General features: G+C 50.1%; 1 protein-coding gene across 16 annotated transcripts in view; it reads right to left on the reverse strand.

The window, feature by feature from the left end:
• The window catches only part of ODF2 (outer dense fiber of sperm tails 2), a 49,723-nt gene that overhangs the window by 2,086 nt on the left and 30,802 nt on the right, over nucleotides 1-16,835 (reverse strand). For 12 of the 16 annotated variants that reach the window (XM_025359019.1, XM_025359023.1, XM_025359020.1 and 9 more), the window contains 10 exons: nucleotides 15,909-16,025; nucleotides 15,081-15,266; nucleotides 14,495-14,604; nucleotides 12,316-12,451; nucleotides 7,865-7,975; nucleotides 7,596-7,700; nucleotides 5,426-5,584; nucleotides 3,633-3,733; nucleotides 1,533-1,695; nucleotides 966-1,091 (listed from right to left, as the gene is read on the reverse strand). In XM_025359019.1, coding sequence (XP_025214804.1) covers nucleotides 966-1,091; nucleotides 1,533-1,695; nucleotides 3,633-3,733; nucleotides 5,426-5,584; nucleotides 7,596-7,700; nucleotides 7,865-7,975; nucleotides 12,316-12,451; nucleotides 14,495-14,604; nucleotides 15,081-15,266; nucleotides 15,909-16,025 — 1,314 coding nt within the window. Of the gene's footprint in view, nucleotides 1-965; nucleotides 1,092-1,532; nucleotides 1,696-3,632; nucleotides 3,734-5,253; nucleotides 5,585-7,595; nucleotides 7,701-7,864; nucleotides 7,976-12,315; nucleotides 12,452-14,494; nucleotides 14,605-15,080; nucleotides 15,267-15,908; nucleotides 16,026-16,835 lie in introns of those variants that run through there. The other 4 variants (XM_025359024.1, XM_025359027.1, XM_025359026.1 and 1 more) reach the window with 2 other exon arrangements.

Here is a 16,835-nt window from a genome sequence, read left to right on the forward strand (position 1 = left end):
AAAAAAAAAAAAAAAAAAAAAAAAAATATATATAAAAATTAGCTGGGTGTGATGGTGTGTGCCTATAGTCCTAGCTACTCAGGAGGCTGGGGTGGGAGGACTGCTTGATCCCAGAAGTTTGGAGCTGCAGTGAGCTATGACAGCACCACGGCACTCTAGCCTGGGTGACAGAGTGAAACTTGATCTAAAAAAAAGAAAAGAGGCCAGGCGCGGTGGCTCAAGCCTGTAATCCCAGCACTTTGGGAGGCCGAGACGGGCGGATCACGAGGTCAGGAGATCGAGACCATCCTGGCTAACACGGTGAAACCCCGTCTCTACTAAAAATTACAAAAAACTAGCCGGGCGAGGTGGCGGGCGCCTGTAGTCCCAGCTACTCGGGAGGCTGAGGCAGGAGAATGGCATGAACCCGGGAGGCGGAGCTTGCAGTGAGCCGAGATCCGGCCACTGCACTCCAGCCTGGGTGACAAAGCAAGACTCCGTCTCAAAAAAAAAAAAAAAAAAAGAAAAGAGTCTGGGTGCAGTGGTTCACGCCTGTAATCCCAGCACTTTGGGAGGCCAAGGTGGGCAGATCATTTGAGATTACGAGTTGAAGACCAGCCTGGCCAACATGGCGAAACCCCATCTCTACTAAAAATACACACAAAAAAGTAGCCAGGGATGGTGGCACATGCTTGTAATCCCAGCTACTCGGGAGTCTGAGGGTGGGGTGGGGATCATATGAACCAAGGAGGTGCAGGTTGCAGTGAGCCGAGATCATACCACTGCACTCCAGCCTGCGTGACACATGGAGACTCTGTCTCTAAATAAATAAATATCTACCCAGGATATCCTGAAGGGATAGGAAAGTGATTGGAGAAAAATGAAACCATGTCATATTCACAAAAACAGTAACAACAAAACACCTTGGCCCACAGAAGCTAGCTTTGCTGCCCACTCTCCTAGCCCGGCCCACCAGCCTGACTCACATCGTCACGGCTCCGCCGCAGCTGGCTCAGTTCAGTTTTGGTTCTGCTCAGCTGAGTCTCAAGGTCCAGGATTTTGTTCTGGGCTGCTCGCTCCTTGGACAGCGCGTGCTCCTTGGTTTGTTCCACCTGCACATTCAAAGGCCCAGACATGAGGCTGGTTTACTGGACATGGGGAACACTTGGCAAAGAGAAGGCTGGGCCCTTCCCACTATCTGGTCTCGCAGACAGCACTTGCACATCATTGTGGACTGTGTTCTCTAGAACGTTGGGGCAGGAACTAACTACGGGGACTATGCGTGCCACCCAGCTTTGCCTGCCCTTTTCCAATGCTCCAGGAGTCACCACCTAAGATGTGGTAAGCCTATGTGAGGCTCAAGAGGGTAGTGAGTAAATGAGCAATCATCAGATATCAAGCACTGAGCCCTCTACAGTGAAAATGTGATCCTTACAACTAATTCATGAAGCGGGTACAACTGTGTGCCCATTTTTCAGATGGAAAAATAGGCTGAGAGGTTAGGTGATTTGCCCAAGGTCACAGAGCTAATCACTCATGAAATCGGGACTGACCTGCCTCCTCGCATCTTCAATGGCGCTCTCCAACTGCCTTGCCAGGGTCCCACATTCGCGTGTTTTCTCCTCCAGCCGCAGCTGAGACTGGTGGATTGCCTCCTCCCTCTTGGCAATCACCTGTAGGAACTCGATATTCTGGGCACTGGTCGCCTCCAGTTTCCTAGGTGGAAGCACTCAGTCAGATCCTGGGCATACCCCAACCTGTCATGTTCCACCCCGCCAGGGGGCTGCCAGCCTCTCCTGGACTGGGGATCTCATCATGCCAAGAATCTCCAAGGAGCCACAGGAATAAGCCAAAGAAATCTGTAGATCAGCAAGGTGGCCAAAGGACTGTGCAGCTGGAGCAACTGGTTAGAGAACAGAGTGAAGGGTGGGAACGCAAGCAGAGACTGACCGTGGACTGTGTTAAGTGTGGATAGCATCACATGGAACACAGCAACTTGCAGCTCAGAAAAATGGCACCACTATTATCCCCACTTTAGAGATGAAGAGACCGAGCCTCAGAGAGGGGAATTCATTGGCCTGAATTCAGCACAGCTGGCAAGTCTGTAACCAAAACCCAAGCCCTCAACTTCTGCTGTTCACTGCTGCCTCCCACAGCAAAGGGACTTCAGCTACACCACTCAACATCTTGTGTGACCAGCCATAGGGCAGCTGTGGCCATCCTGATATACACACACTGTCCTCAGTGCACTTCCAGGATGCCTTCCAATTTAAGGAGCTCTGCAGGGCCTGCAGGATCTAGCTGCATTTCCAAGGCCGGGAGGGCAGAGCAGAGGTGGAGCCTGGAAGGAGCCCACTTGGTTGTAGCCTCTTTGCAAGTGCACTGGCCCCCTGGGGCACTTAGAGCCTCCTAGACCTCAGGCACCTTCACCTCTGAAACTAAGGCTGGGACCAGGGCTGGAGGACTCTTGCCCACCTCTTACAGATGCTCATATAAGCTCTCAAGGAAGACAGTCACGGGTCTAAGTCATGCTTTGCCAGGTACCAACAGTGTGATGCTGGGAAAGTCACTTAACTCCTCCCCAAGCTCAGTTTCCTCATATTTAAAACTGGGATAATACCAGCTAACTAATAACATATGCTAGACTATACTGAGCGCTCCTCTCTGCCAGGTAACATGCTAGGACCTTTACCAGGATTGTATCATTGAAGACTCACACTACCACCATGAAAAGATTATCATCAGCCAGGTGTGGTGGCTCCCGCCTGTACTCCCAGCACTCTAGGAGGCCTAGATGGGTGGATCGCTTGAGCCCAGCAGTTCAGGAGCAGCCTGGGCAACACGGCGAAACCCCTTCTCTACAAAAAATACAAAATTTAGCCAGGCGTGGTGGCGTACGTCTGTAGTCCTAGCTACTTGGGAGGTTGTGGCAGGAGAATCGCTTGAGCCAAGGAGGTCGAGGTTGCAGTGAGCTGAGATTGCACCACTGCACTCGAGCCTGGGTGACAGAGTGAGATGATTCATTGATTGATTGATTGATTGATTGATAGACAGACAGACAGATAGATATAGATAAATTAACTCTACCTTGATCCTTTCCTCAAAAAGAGGAAATTGAGCTTCAAAGGAATTAAATGATTTGCTCAAGATCACAATGCCGGCAAGTGGCAGAGCTGGGCCTCAAGGCCAGGGCTTCTGATTCCCAAAGCTGTACCCTTCACCTCTGACTGCCTCCAACAATCCGTAAATATCAGAGAAGGGTCAGATCAGAAAGGTCTTTGGAAGGGTGACTGGCAAGAAAGGGCAGAAAAGAGTGGGGAAGTGGCCCCACCACAGTATACTGGCTGCTGCATTCAAACTGGGCCCTGCTGGCATGCTTGGACCAGGCATGCCTTTTGGGACAGGTGGTGCCTACAGGTGGGCTGATCCTGATCACGCTGTCATGGAGTGTCTCCCCAGGCTGAGAGGCCCCCTTGCTCTCTCCCACAATGCTTACCACTGAAAAGGAAGCAGCTTTTCCTCTGAGGTCTGCCTAGTACCTTCTAGGGCCTTGAGTCCCTCAAACACTTCCGCACACTAAGCAAAAAACAGCTAAGTGGCTGAAAGTCTCAGGTCCTAGGAAGAGGACAGAGATGGGACCAAGTGCCTCTAACCTCTCCAGTTCATCCACCTTCAGACTCAGCTGTTTATTTTCCTTCTGGGAAGCCTGATGTTTCTCTCTCGCCATCTCCAGCTTGTCCCCCTGGTGTTCGATCTAAAATGACAGGAACACAGACTGGTTTACAAAGGAATTTCCCGCTAGAGCCCTCCCCTCTCCCTATGACCTGTTGTCCACACCCAGGAAAGGGGCACAGTGCCCTCAGCAGGCGTCCAAGTCTCAACGCACAACCTAGAGGAGAAAGGACAGCAGGGATAGGTTAGGCCCAAATCCAAAGACAAAAGGCTGTCCCCACAGTGGGAGAAACCAGGTTTGATGCTAAAGAATGACAAAGATGCTTTCTTGATCAGGGGAGGCCACTCAGAGAGGCCCAGCTAGGATCCAGGAAAGAAATGAGAAGGCAGAAACAGCTGACAGGGCTAACTGGCCCATACAAACCAACCAGAGAGCTTTACCTGTTATGTTGCTGGTACTATTGATCTCAACCTCCTCTTAACTGGGGACAAGTGCAGGCAAGACCACAGGAAATCTGTCAATCCTTTTGAGTTGGCAAGTTTGAGAATGTACCCAGACCCAGAGGACTGCTTTATGCAGAAGCCTCGGCTATCAGGGCTAAAAGGCCCTGAGAATGCTCAGGTTCAACGGAGAAGGCAGGCACTGTAAGGTTACAGTACTGAGAACATGGGGTTGGGAACCGGACAGAGCTGGCTGGGTTCCAACCCCTGCTTACTAAGTACTAGCTCTGTGATGGTAGGGAATTACTTCTCTCTATGCCTTGGGCTGCTTTCTGTAAAATGGGGGAAATAACACATGCACCTTACACAGTTCCTGATGGAATTAAATGAGAGAATGCAGGAACACAGAAGAGGTGCTCAAAAAATGGTAGCTCCTTTTCTAATTATCACAAGTACACATGTCAGGAGTGGGGAAGGGGCCAGCTGGGCGCGGTGGCTCACACCTGTAATCCTAGTACTTTGGGAGGCTGAGGCGGGCGGATCACGAGATCAGGAGATGGAGACCATCCTGGCTAACACGGTGAAACCCTGTCTCTACTAAAAACACAAAAAATTAGCTGGGCGTTGTGGCGGGCGCCTGTAGTCCCAGCTACTCAGGAGGCTAAGGCAGGAGAATGGCGTGAACCTGGGAGGCGGAGCGTGCAGTAAGCCGAGATCGCGCCACTGCACTCCAGCCTGGGCGAGAGAGCGATACTCCGTCTCAAAAAAAAAAAAAAAAAAGAGTGGGGAAGGGGCCTTGCCCAAGGTCATACTGCAAATGGGTGGTATATAAGTTCTTGGACACTGTAGGCAGTAGGCATGGTTCTAGTAACCCAGAGACAGACTGCTTCTGGGAGAAAGGGACTGCTTGCTTCTTTCAGGACAGAATCTCAGGCAGTGAATGTTAAGAGTCAGGAGAAGCAGCTGAAGCAAGAGCAAGAGAAAAAGAAATTCTACAGCTCGGTGTCTGCTGGCACCTCCCAGCTGTGGATGTGGAGCTGAGGACAGCAGCAGAGCATACAGGCAGAGGCAGCAGTCTTGGGTGGGGGCAACAGCAGGAGGGCCCAGTGACTCCACGCAAGTGACGGCTCCTATAACTACAATCACTTTGTGCAAACACATGGCATTTGGCACACCAGACTTTTATTTCACAGCACTGATGATAGCTCACTCCTTTTAAAAAGCGGCAGCCAAGAAAAAGGAAGTAGTCCTCCCTTGGGGGGCGTGCAGCTCATCTTGGTATGCGGGCCCCTGCTCGGGTCAGTTCGTGGGACCCTTTCTGCCAGTCCCTTACCCGGCTGCGCAGGTCTGATATGATGGCTGTGAGGTCGATGTTCTTCCGCTCATAGCCCTGCAGTTGGTCTTGGCACTCAGCCAGCTTCGCCTCCGTGATCTTCAGGATGTCAGGGAGCTGCTGCAGGTCAGCCAGCTGAGACTGGAACTGCCTTCGTGCCTGAAGCAGGAAGGAAAGACCCACAGTTGGGAAAGGCCTGGCTCCTAGTGGAGCCAGGCAGAGTCCTTTAGAGTTAGGGCAGGGCTGACACAGTCCCCAGTGGAGGATCCTGCAAAATCCACAGCAGAAGTGTGGCCTACGCTCCCTGCTGGCCACTGAGCAGGTGGCTTGCCATTCACTTAGTTATCCAATAACAATGGCAACCACACAGCAAACACCAAGACCCAGGCATTGTACCAGGGGCTCTGCACACTTGCTCATTTAATTCAGACAACCTGTAAAACAGGTGATGCTGTCCCCATATAAGGATAGTAAGGACCGGCCGGGCGCGGTGGCTCAAGCCTGTAATCCCAGCACTTTGGGAGGCCGAGACGGGCGGATCACGAGGTCAGGAGATCGAGACCATCCTGGCTAACACGGTGAAACCCCGTCTCTACTAAAAAATACAAAAAACTACCCGGGCGAAGTGGCGGGCGCCTGTGGTCCCAGCTACTCGGGAGGCTGAGGCAGGAGAATGGCGTGAACCCGGGAGGCGGAGCTTGCAGTGAGCTGAGATCCGGCCACCGCACTCCAGCCTGGGCGACAGAGCCAGACTCAGTCTCAAAAAAAAAAAAAGGATAGTAAGGATCAAGAGAGCTAAGTCATTTGCCCAAGGTCATTCAGCTACAAACTGGTAAACACAGGATTAAAGTCTAGTCTAACTCCAAGTCAAGCACAGTGGCTCACGCCTGTAATCTCAGCACTCTGGAAGCCAAGGGGGGCAGATCATTTGAGGTCAGGAGTTTGACACTACCCTGGCCAACATGGTGAAACCCCGTCTCTACTAAAAATACAAAAATTAGCTGGGAGTGGTGGCACACGCCTGTAGTCCCAGCTACTTGGGACGCTGAAGCAGGAGAATCGCTTGAACCCAGGAAGTAGAGGTTGCAATGAGCTGAGATCATGCCACTGCACTCCAGCCTGGGCCACTGCACTCCAGCCTGGGTGACACAGCAAGACTCAGTCTCAAAAAAAAAAAAAAATTTAAAAAGTCTAGTCTAACTCTAAAGCCCCTAGGAAAGCAGTCACAATGCTACAGGTCAGAGGGAAAGGTGAGAAATATCTGGTCTCAGTCCATCCTTCTACTTAACATGGAGACTGAGGATCAGAGAGGAGTTTGACTTGCTCCTCTCTGATTATGAAACAAATTAGTGGCTGAGCCTGGACTCAGCCCATCTCCAAGGTAACCATTAAGATAATCCCCCTGCTCTAATCAGCCAAACCATCTGCAGAAGAATAAGGCTTTTTGGGAAGAGGATGGGAGACATATTTTCTGGTTGGTACAAAATAAAGACACCATATAGAATGAAATGGGCATGCCAAAGACCTGGCATAACTGTAGATTTCTGTCTACTTGGATGCTCCAAGCAGGAATTTTTTTTTTTTTTGAGACAGAGTTTTACTCCTGTTGCCCAGGCTGGAGTGCAATGGCACGATCTCGGCTCACTGCAACCTCCGCCTCCCGGGTTCAAGCGATTCTCCTGCCTCAGTCTCCCAAGTAGCTGGGATTACAGGCATGTGCCACCATGCTAGGCTAATTTTGGTATTTTAGTAGAGACAGGGTGTTTCGCCATGTTGGTCAGGCTGGTCTTGAACTCCCGACCTCAGTTGACCTGCCTGCCTCAGTCTCCCAAAGTGCTGGGATTACAGGTGTGAGCCACTGCGCCTGGCCAGGAGGGTTTTTGTTGTTGTTATTGTTTTAAGGAAATTGAAAAGGAGATAGAAGAAAACCAAGAGAAAAAAAAAAAAAACAAGACAAAGCAGCAGCATGAGAGAGAGAAGAGAGGAGACAAGAAAGAGACAGAGGAGAGAGAGACACGGGTAGAGTAGATCAGTCCACCAATGAGAAAATGAGCTCATCTTTGTTGCCCAAATCAGGTGGGGTCAAAGGCAAACGAGAGGAACACACTCACAGTCATTGAGTTAGATACGGAATTGGGTAGGAGAAGAAAGCAAGGAAGGAAAGCAGTACCGCCTCAATCTCTTTGTTCATCTCATCTTTAAGGATCTTGTTCTCTTTGTCACAGCGTTCTAGCTGGGCAGCTACTTCATCAGCCTCCAATCTGGTCTTCATCACCTAAGGACCAACAACACGGTGGTTCATCTTAGGCAAAGCCACGTTTTGGTGAAAACCATCTTCCATACCCAACCCTTCCTGGGATTGGCCTGGTAGGGAGCCCCCAGTCTGATGGGGGCAGGGTGGGCACTGCTTGGAAGGGCCAGGGCCCCAGTGAGGCCTACCTGACTCTTATAGTTGTCAATCATCCCCTCATAGTTCTTCACTGAGGCCTTCAGCTGCTGGACCTCGAGGTGTGCCTGGTTGAGCTTGTCCTCCATTGGAGCAAAGCTGGCCTAGAAGGGATGGCTCATGAGTAACCCACAGGAAGGTTCTGCAACAGGTGGACCTCCTACCCTCAACTCTATCCAAGGAACCAGCAAAGGAAAGGCCCCCTACTCTAACCCACAAAGCACTTTGCCTGAGAGAAGCACCGAGAAGCAGGTAAGACTCCTAATGTTACCACCTCAGGTGACTAGAGATGCAAATTAGTTACTTCTGTTTTTTCTTATTCCAAAAGCAATATATAATCATTAAAGAAAATGGAGATAAAACCAGCCGGGCGCGGTGGCTCACGCCTGTAATCCCAGCACTTCAGGAGGCCGAGGCGGGCAGATCACGAGGTCAGGAGATCGAGATCACAGTGAAACCCCGTCTCTACTAAAAATACAAAAAATTAGCCGGGTGTGGTGGTGGGCGCCTGTAGTCCCAGCTACTTGGGAGGCTGAGCCAGGAGAATGGCGTGAACCCGGGAGGTGGAGCTTGCAGTGAGCCGAGATCGCACCACTGCACTCCAGCCTGGGCAACAGAACTAGACTCTGTCTCAAAAAAGAAAATGGAGATAAAACCAATAACACACTAATCCTAATGCTTAATGACTTGGGATATAGCTTTACATCTATAGCTGCATAACTTTTTCGTTTCTGTCAAAAAGAATGAGACTATACTTACTGCTATGTAACATACTTTTTCCCCGCCATGGGATCTGCCAGGTTGTATGTAACATACTTTTTGTTTAAATGTGTTATTTATTTATTTATTTATTTATGAGACAGAGTCTCGCTCTGTCACCCAGGCTGGAGTGCAGTGGCCCGATCTCAGCTCACTACAACCTCTGCCCCAGAGTTCAAGCAATTCTCCTGCCTCAGCCTCCCGAGTAGCTGGGACTACAGGCATCCGCCACTACGCCTGGCTAATTTTTATATTTTTAGTAGAGACAGGGTTTCACCATATTGGCCAGGCTCGTCTTGAACTCCTGACCTTGTGATCTACCCCCCTCCGCCTCCCAAAGTGCTGGGATTACACGCGTGGGCCACCGCGCCCAGCTGTTTATTTTTGAGGTGGAGTCTCGCTCTGTCGCCCAGGCTGGAGTGCAAAGACACAATCTCAGTTCAATGCAACCTCCACCTCCCAGGTTCAAGCTATTCTCCTGCCTGAGCCTCCTGAGTAGCTGGGATTACAGGCACACACTACCACATCCGGCTAATTTTTTATATTTTTGGTAGAGATGGGGTTTTACCATGTTGGCCAGGCTGATATCAAATTCCTGAACTCACATGATCTGCCTGCCTTGGCCTCCCAAAGTGCTGAGATTATAGGCGTGAGCCACCATGTCCAGCCGTAACATACTTTATAAATTAACAATATGTTGTGGACTGGGTGCAGTGGCTCATGCCTGTAATCCCAGCACTTTGGGAGGCCAAGGTGGTAGGACCACGAGGTCAGGAGTTCAAGACCAGCCTGGCTAATCCTGTGAAGCCGGGTCTCTACTAAAAATACAAAAATCAGCCAGATGTGCTGGCGTGCGCCTGTAGTCCCAGCTACTTGGGAGGCTGAGGCAGAAGAATCGCTTGAACCTGGGAGGTGGAGGTTGGTTGCAGCAAGCCGAGATAGCACGACTGCGCTCCAGCCTGGGCGACACAGTGAGACTCTGTCTCAAAAAAATAAAAATAAATAAAAATAAGGTTGTGAATTTCTCTCAAGTCAATAAATGTCCTCTGAACTTACAATGCAGGTGGGAAATTTAAAGAATAAAATAAATGTCTTCCTGTAACCCAAATACTCATCTTAGATGGAACAATATAAAATGGTGTATCAAATGAATAAAATAAGTAGTAGTCACTTAAAAGAGAGATAAAGCTCAAAAATCCAACCTTAACAGATGTCTGTAAATATGGTTAAATCAGAAAAGCAAGTGACAGAATAATGGATGGATGAGTGGATGTGTATGTGCTTGATTATGTTAGTACTGGGGGAAAATCTGGAAAAATACATGTTCATGGCTAGTGGAGATCTTCACGTCTATATCACGTTTCTGTAATGTTTTGAACTTTTACTATGAGCATATTTAACTTTTATAATCATACTAGGAAAGGCCAGGCGTGGTGGCTCACGTCTGTAATCCCAACACTTTGGGAGGCTGAGGCAGGTGAATTGAGGTCAGGAGTTCGAGACCAGCCTGACCAACGTGGTGAAACCCTGTCTCTACTAAAAATACAAAAAATTAGCTGGGCATAGTGGCGGATGCCTGTAATCCCAGCTACTTGGGAGGCTGAGGCAGGAGAATCGCTTGATCCCGGAAGGTGGAGGTTGCAGTGAGCCAAGATCGTGCCACTTCACTCCAGCCTGGGCAACAGAGCAAGACTCTGTCTCAAAAAAAAACAAAAAAATTATATTAGGAAAATATACTTCTACAAACATCATTTTGAAGGGCCACAATGTTATACACTACACAGATGCACCATACTATAACTAATCCCCTAAATAATTGTTGGCTTTTAAAATTTTTTTGTAGAAATGGGGTCTTGCTGGGGTTGCCCAGGCTGGTCTAGAACTCCTGGCCTCAAGCAGTCCTCCCGCATTGGGATTACATGTGTGAGCCACCATGGCTGCCCTCCTAAATAACTGTTAAGACTCACATGTTACTTTTAATGTATCTGACAATTGCACTATATAATGAGATACTAGTACACTCCCACCAGAGTAGCTAACATAAAATAGACACTCAGTACCAAGCATTGCCAAGGAGGCCAGAGCGACTGTTATCCTTTTACTCACCACTGACAGGTGTGGAGATTTGTTCAACTACTTTACTGTTCAGTAACATCTACCAATAACTACTTTACTACTTAGTAACATGCTTTACTATTCAGTGACATCTACCAAATATAGACTTATGCACACCCAGTGATGACCTGGCAGTTCTACTTCAACGTATATAGACAATAAAGACGCACCAAATGTGTACACCTAAAGACATACAAAGATGTTCACAGCAACACTATGGAAACCCAAATGTCCACTGACAGTAGAATGGACAAATATACTGTGGTGTATTCATATAACGGCATACCCTAGAGGACTGAGGATGAATAAACTGCTACAAACAATGGGGCTGGCTCAGCAAACTTGCGGAGTAGAAGCCAGGCCTGAGGGTATTCAAACTACTCAAATCTCTAAAGTTAAAAGCAGGCAACTAACTTGTGGTGACAGGAGATGGGCTAGCAGTTACCTTTACAGGTGTATTAGTAACAAGAAAGGTCACTAGGGTGCAGGCAAGGTTCAATCAGAGTGACTGATGGATAAAGTATATTCACTTTATGAAAATTCTAGGATCTGTGTACTTTTCCATATGTTATTCTCCCTTACAATCAATCTTAACAAGAAAAAACAAAATCAGTGAAAAAATAAAGCTAGATATTATTGCCCAGATCAACAAAAAACCAAGATAAAACCTCTCTCTGAAATGTCAACCTCTGCTCAGGTGCCTCTCGCCCCGGCAGGCTGAAAGGAGGGTATGGTGAGGTTAAGAGCTAGGGCTCCAGAGTCAGACTCGAGTTCAAATCTCAACTCCGATACTTCCTAGGGCAAAATCTTGACAAGAAACTTGACCTCTCTCTCGGCCTCAGTTTCCTTATTCTCATTTCTTTTTTTTTTTTTTTCGCCCAGGCTGGAGTGCAGTGGCGCGATCTCAGCTCACCGCAACCTCCACTTCCCGGGCTCAAGCAATTCTCCTGCCTCAGCCTCATGAGTAGCTGGGATTACAGGCACACGCCACCATGCCCAGCTAACTGTTTTTGTATTTTTAGTAGAGATAGGGTTTCACTATGTTGGCCAGGCTGGTCTTGACCTCCTGACCTCAGGTGATCCGCCTGCCTCAGCCTCCCAAAGTGCTGGGATTACAGACGTGAGTCACCACGCCCGGCCCCTTATTCTCATTTAATGGAGATAATCATCACGTTACTGGCAGATTGTTTTCCAGGCTGGAGTGCAGCGGTGTGATCTTGGCTCACTGCAGCCTCAACCTCCCAGGCTCAAGCGATTCTCCCACCTCAGCCTCCTGAGTAGCTGGGATTATAGGCACATGACTCCACGCCTGGCTACTTTTTGTATGTTTTGTAGAGACAGAATTTCGCCATGTTGCCCATGGCTGGTTTCAAACTCCTACGCTCAAGTGATCCTCCTGCCTTGGCCTCCCAAAGTGCTGGGATTACAGGCCTAAACCACCACGCCTGGTCAAATCCAGGCTTTTCTGACTCCGTCTTAGTCCGATGCCCCCAGGCCCACTTAAGACAAGACCTGGTCATCAGCTCACTGGGCCCCACCCAGATGCCTGGTCCCCAGCTCTCACGCGAACCTTCAGTCTCTCATTCTCCAGCTTGAATGCGGAATACTCAGCAGTCTGACGGTGTAGTCTCTCCACCAGGCTATCCCGGTCTTCCCGCATCTTCTCCTCCAAGGTTTGTTGTTGGTTTACGAGATCTGTTACCCGGCTGGAAGATCACAAAGTGAAAGCAGACAGAGACAATCAATTACACAGGTTCTAAAGAACCCAGGTCATTGTGTGGTGAGGGACCAAGTGTTCTCACCACTCAACATACTGCCTGCCTGCTCCCCAATCTCCATACTGAGAAGCAACTCTGCTGCCCTGCCTCGGCCTTGCTGCTGTGGCACTCCCATGCCTGTCGCACCTCCGAACAACGTCCATTAAGATATGTCTCCCATACCTCCCCTTCCAACAAACCATCTACAATTCAACAACAAGCAATGACTTATTAAGAGAAGTGTGGGCTGGGTGTGGTGGCTCACACCTGTAGTCCCAGGGCTTTGGGAGGCCAAGGCAGGAGGACTGCTTGAGCCTAGCAGTTGAAGGTTGCAGTGAGGTATGCTGGTGCCACTGCACTATAGCCTGGGTGAAAGAGCAAGACTTTGTCTCCACTTTAAAAATAAGAGAGAGAGAGGGATGTGTACCCATCTTGATCCTCTCATGAGACCAAGACACTCTTTGAAGGCAAGGACCCTTCCCAACTCCCTACAACTCCTCCCTGAATCTCTCTGCCTATCAGGTCTTGGTGTTAGGACAGACTCTTCTGGAATCCCGTCCTGGACTCCCAGGCTGGTGGGCAGGGATTATCACCTAGGCATTCCTCTCCAGCCAGGCCCTGAGCACCCTGGGCTTTTGTGCCCCCAGCAGGGGCTGGTGCCATGATTGGCTCGTTCACATATGAATACCCACCTAGCACAGGCAGGAACAGCAATGAGTGTGGTGTGGGAAAAAGGCACAAATAGAAAGACGCCAACTTAGGAGCCAGCTGCCTGCCCCACCCCCAGTCCCTTCTGCTCCCTGCTGTTCCCTCAGTCACTCAGCAAAGCTATCATCAGTCAAAGAGCAGAGACTGTGGCCTCAAGAGGAGCCCTGGGGCTCACAGGTGCTTACTCCTCTATCTTGACCACAGACCCATCAAAAAACTTTTGCACAATACGTGCTCTCAGTATTGACCAATTACAGTCCACCACTGAACACTGACCAGGCCCAAGCAAACACGTCAGTTTGCTGGCAACTCAAGTTCACCTGGCAAACTCCTACTCACACTTAAAAACTCAGTTCAGACATCTTGTCCCTGACTCCTCCCCTGTACCACGTATGCTTCTGTCTTAGGTATCTATGTTCTCCTACTAGACAGAGAACTCCCTAAGGACAGCAGCTGGCATACAGCCTGGCACATAGTGGGTTCTCAGAACATGTTTGCTAAGTTGAGGTGAATATAGTAAGAGACTTTCCCAACCTGGGAGATTAAATGAGCTCCCCCATGACCTATCCTTAGTCCAGGGAGTCTGTGCCTCTTGTAGCCCTATCTCCTCTACAGAGTAGAGGGCAAGGCATGCATTTGTCTTCTTACTGCTATAACCCTGATGGCCAGCACACAGCAGCTTGGTATACGGTAGATGCTCAATACATATTTTTCCAATAAATGAAGGAACAAATGAGAATGATGGAATGGTCGCTGCTCACAGTTCGCCAGTGACAAGAAAGGTGTCGGCTCAGTCACTTGCAACTTGGGGCCACTTTTGCCCCCTACTCCCATGCCATACCACTGACCTACTGACTGGCAGGCACTGGCAAACAGCTGCTGTCCCTGGGCAGACAACAGAGAGAAGACACTTGGGTCACCATCTGCCCCATTCCCCAAGAATAGGAATGAGGACACCAGGGTGCCCATTTCAAATGCTGTGTAGACTGGGGACAGGCTCAGGCCCACGTGCTGAAGTCAGACTCACACCTCTGTGAGCAGAGACCCGGCCCCTACCCAGTGCCTAACAGTAGGGTAGGACCCCAGGACTAGGGCCAGAGCCTGCACCCCAGCTCCAACCAGAAAGCCCAGCTCAGGGCTGCCCACATCACAGCCCAGTGCAGCCCCCAGCCCGGACAGTACAAACAGCAGTCATGTGGCCTTCCCTGAGCCACCAGGCTCCTCCCACCTGCACACCCAAGTCCCTCAACAGCCCCATGTTCCCTCTCCTACTCTAAGACGTACTCATTCAGGACAATAATTTCCAGCTCGAGGTCTCCCTTGTCTTTTACGACTTGGTTGTAGCGGCTTCTCCAGGACTCCAGAGTGGATAAAGCTTCAGCGACATAAAGATCCTGGGAACACGGGACAACAGCGCCTGTCAGCCTAGTGTCAGTGCTGAGGTTGCCAGGAGCTGGGAGCAGGCTCATCCTAGGTGGTTTCTCACCCTGGTAACCTAAACCTCATTCTGGAATTCACCTTTCTAGGGGGCGCTGGGAGTGACAGTGGGAGCTCAGTTAGTGCTCCCAGATTTCTAGCAATCAAATGTGTCCTGTTTGTAAATCCTTCCTTGACCATCATTCTCACCCACAAAGTTGACATGGCTGAACTCTCCTACAAAGCCTCCAATCATCTCCAGCCACCCACCCATCCAGCTTTTACCCATTTGATCCCCTTAACTCCCTCTCCCTCCTCCCCAGTCATCTATCCTTTCCACCACTACCATCTCTCATCCACCCACCCCTCCACTACCCATCTGGCCAACCACCCCTCTGCTATCACGCAGCCCTCCACAGGGCAGGTGAGGAGCTGGGCACCCCAGGCCTGTGACCTTGTCGGCGAGTTGCACGTGCAGCTGCTCGGCGTACTCCTCGCTCTTCTCGGCTCGCTCCTTCTGGGCGCGGATGGCCTTCTTCAAGCTCTCTTTGTCTCGGTCTCCCTTCTGCTTCAACTCCTTCAGCTGCTCCATGATGGCCTCCACTTCTGCCTTGTGCTGATTCCCGCTGCGCTCCAGATTCTGGAAGGGGGAAGGGTTGGGACAGAGAGGGAGAAGAGAGACAAGGAGGTTGTGGGAAGGCAAAGCAGAGGGTGGAGAAAGAGAGGAAAAGGCAAGAGCAAAGAGGAAACGAGGAAGACAGAAAACAGATGCTCAGCTGTGTAAGAGGCTCCCCTAACTCGGACCAGAGACATGGTCCCTCCCAGCTCCCACGATACCTCCCTGGATCTCTCAGCCCATGGGGTCTTGATATTAGGTCAGAACTGCTCTGGAATCCTTCCCTGAACTCCCAGCCTTGTGTTCAGAGATAATTCCTTGGTCACTCAGCAGATGTATGACCTCAGAGGACCCCTGGGCTACAAAGAGACCATCCCTTTCTCTTGGGTAATTAGGAGAACTGAGGGCCTAGGGGATTAAGTGATAGGCCTGGGGACATGGCACACAACCCCGTCACTGCTGGGAAGGATGCCCAACACCTCCTGGGTCTCTGTCCATTGCTCTTGCCACTGTCCTAGAATGTCTCTGAGGCCTGAGTATTTTGTCATCAGCTGTCTCAGAAACCTTTGGAGGCACACTTCCTGAGTGTGATACCCGGGCCAGGCCACCACCATCAAATTGGCAGGCCTTGCCTCCTCTTTTCCCACTTGTGGGGCCAATAGGTACCTTGATCTGCATGCACAGGCGACTGTTCTCAGCTTCTTTGGACCGAAGCTGTGCCTGCAAATGCCCACGCATGGACTCCATGGATTTAGAAAGCTCAGAGGCTGTCTTTGCTTGAGCCTGTGGAGAGACAGAGAAAGTGATGGAGGCACAATATTTTTTTTTTGTTTTTTTCAGACGGAGTCTCGCTCTGTTTCCCAGGCTGGAGTGCAGTGGCACAATCTCGGCTCGCTGGAACCTCCACCTCTTGGGCTCCAGCAATTCTTCCGCCTCAGCCTCCTGAGTCGCTGGAGTTATAGGCACATGCCATTAAACCCAACTAGTTTTTTGTATTTTTTTTTTTTTTTTTTTTTTTGAGACGGAGTCTTGCTCTGTCGCCCAGGCTGGAGTGCAGTGGCCGGATCTCAGCAAGCTCCGCCTCCTGGGTTCACGCCATTCTCCTGCCTCAGCCTCCCGAGTAGCTGGGACTACAGGCGCCCACCACCTCGCCCGGCTAGTTTTTTGTATTTTTTAGTAGAGACGGGGTTTCACCGTGTTAGGCAGGATGGTCTCGATCTCCTGACGTTGTGATCCACCCGTCTCGGCCTCCCAAAGTGCTGGGATTACAGGCTTGAGCCACCGCGCCCAGCCTAGTTTTTTGTATTTTTAGTAGAGACAGGGTTTCACCATGTTGGCCAGACTGGTCTCCATCTCCTGACCTCAAGTGATCCACCCTCCTCGGCCTCCCAAAGTGCTAGGATTACAGGCGTGAGCCACCGTGCCTGGTCAACAATTTTTTTTTTTTTTTTGAATCAGTGTATCACTCTGTTGCCAAGGCTAGAGTGCAGTGGCATGACCACGACTCATTGCAGCCTCAGTCTCCCAGGCTCAAGTGATCCTCCCATCTCAGCATCCAGAGTAGTTGGAACTACAGGTGCATGCCACCACACC

The sequence above is a fragment of the Theropithecus gelada genome, chromosome 15 (assembly GCF_003255815.1).
Source record: "Theropithecus gelada isolate Dixy chromosome 15, Tgel_1.0, whole genome shotgun sequence".
Lineage (NCBI taxonomy): Eukaryota > Metazoa > Chordata > Mammalia > Primates > Cercopithecidae > Theropithecus > Theropithecus gelada.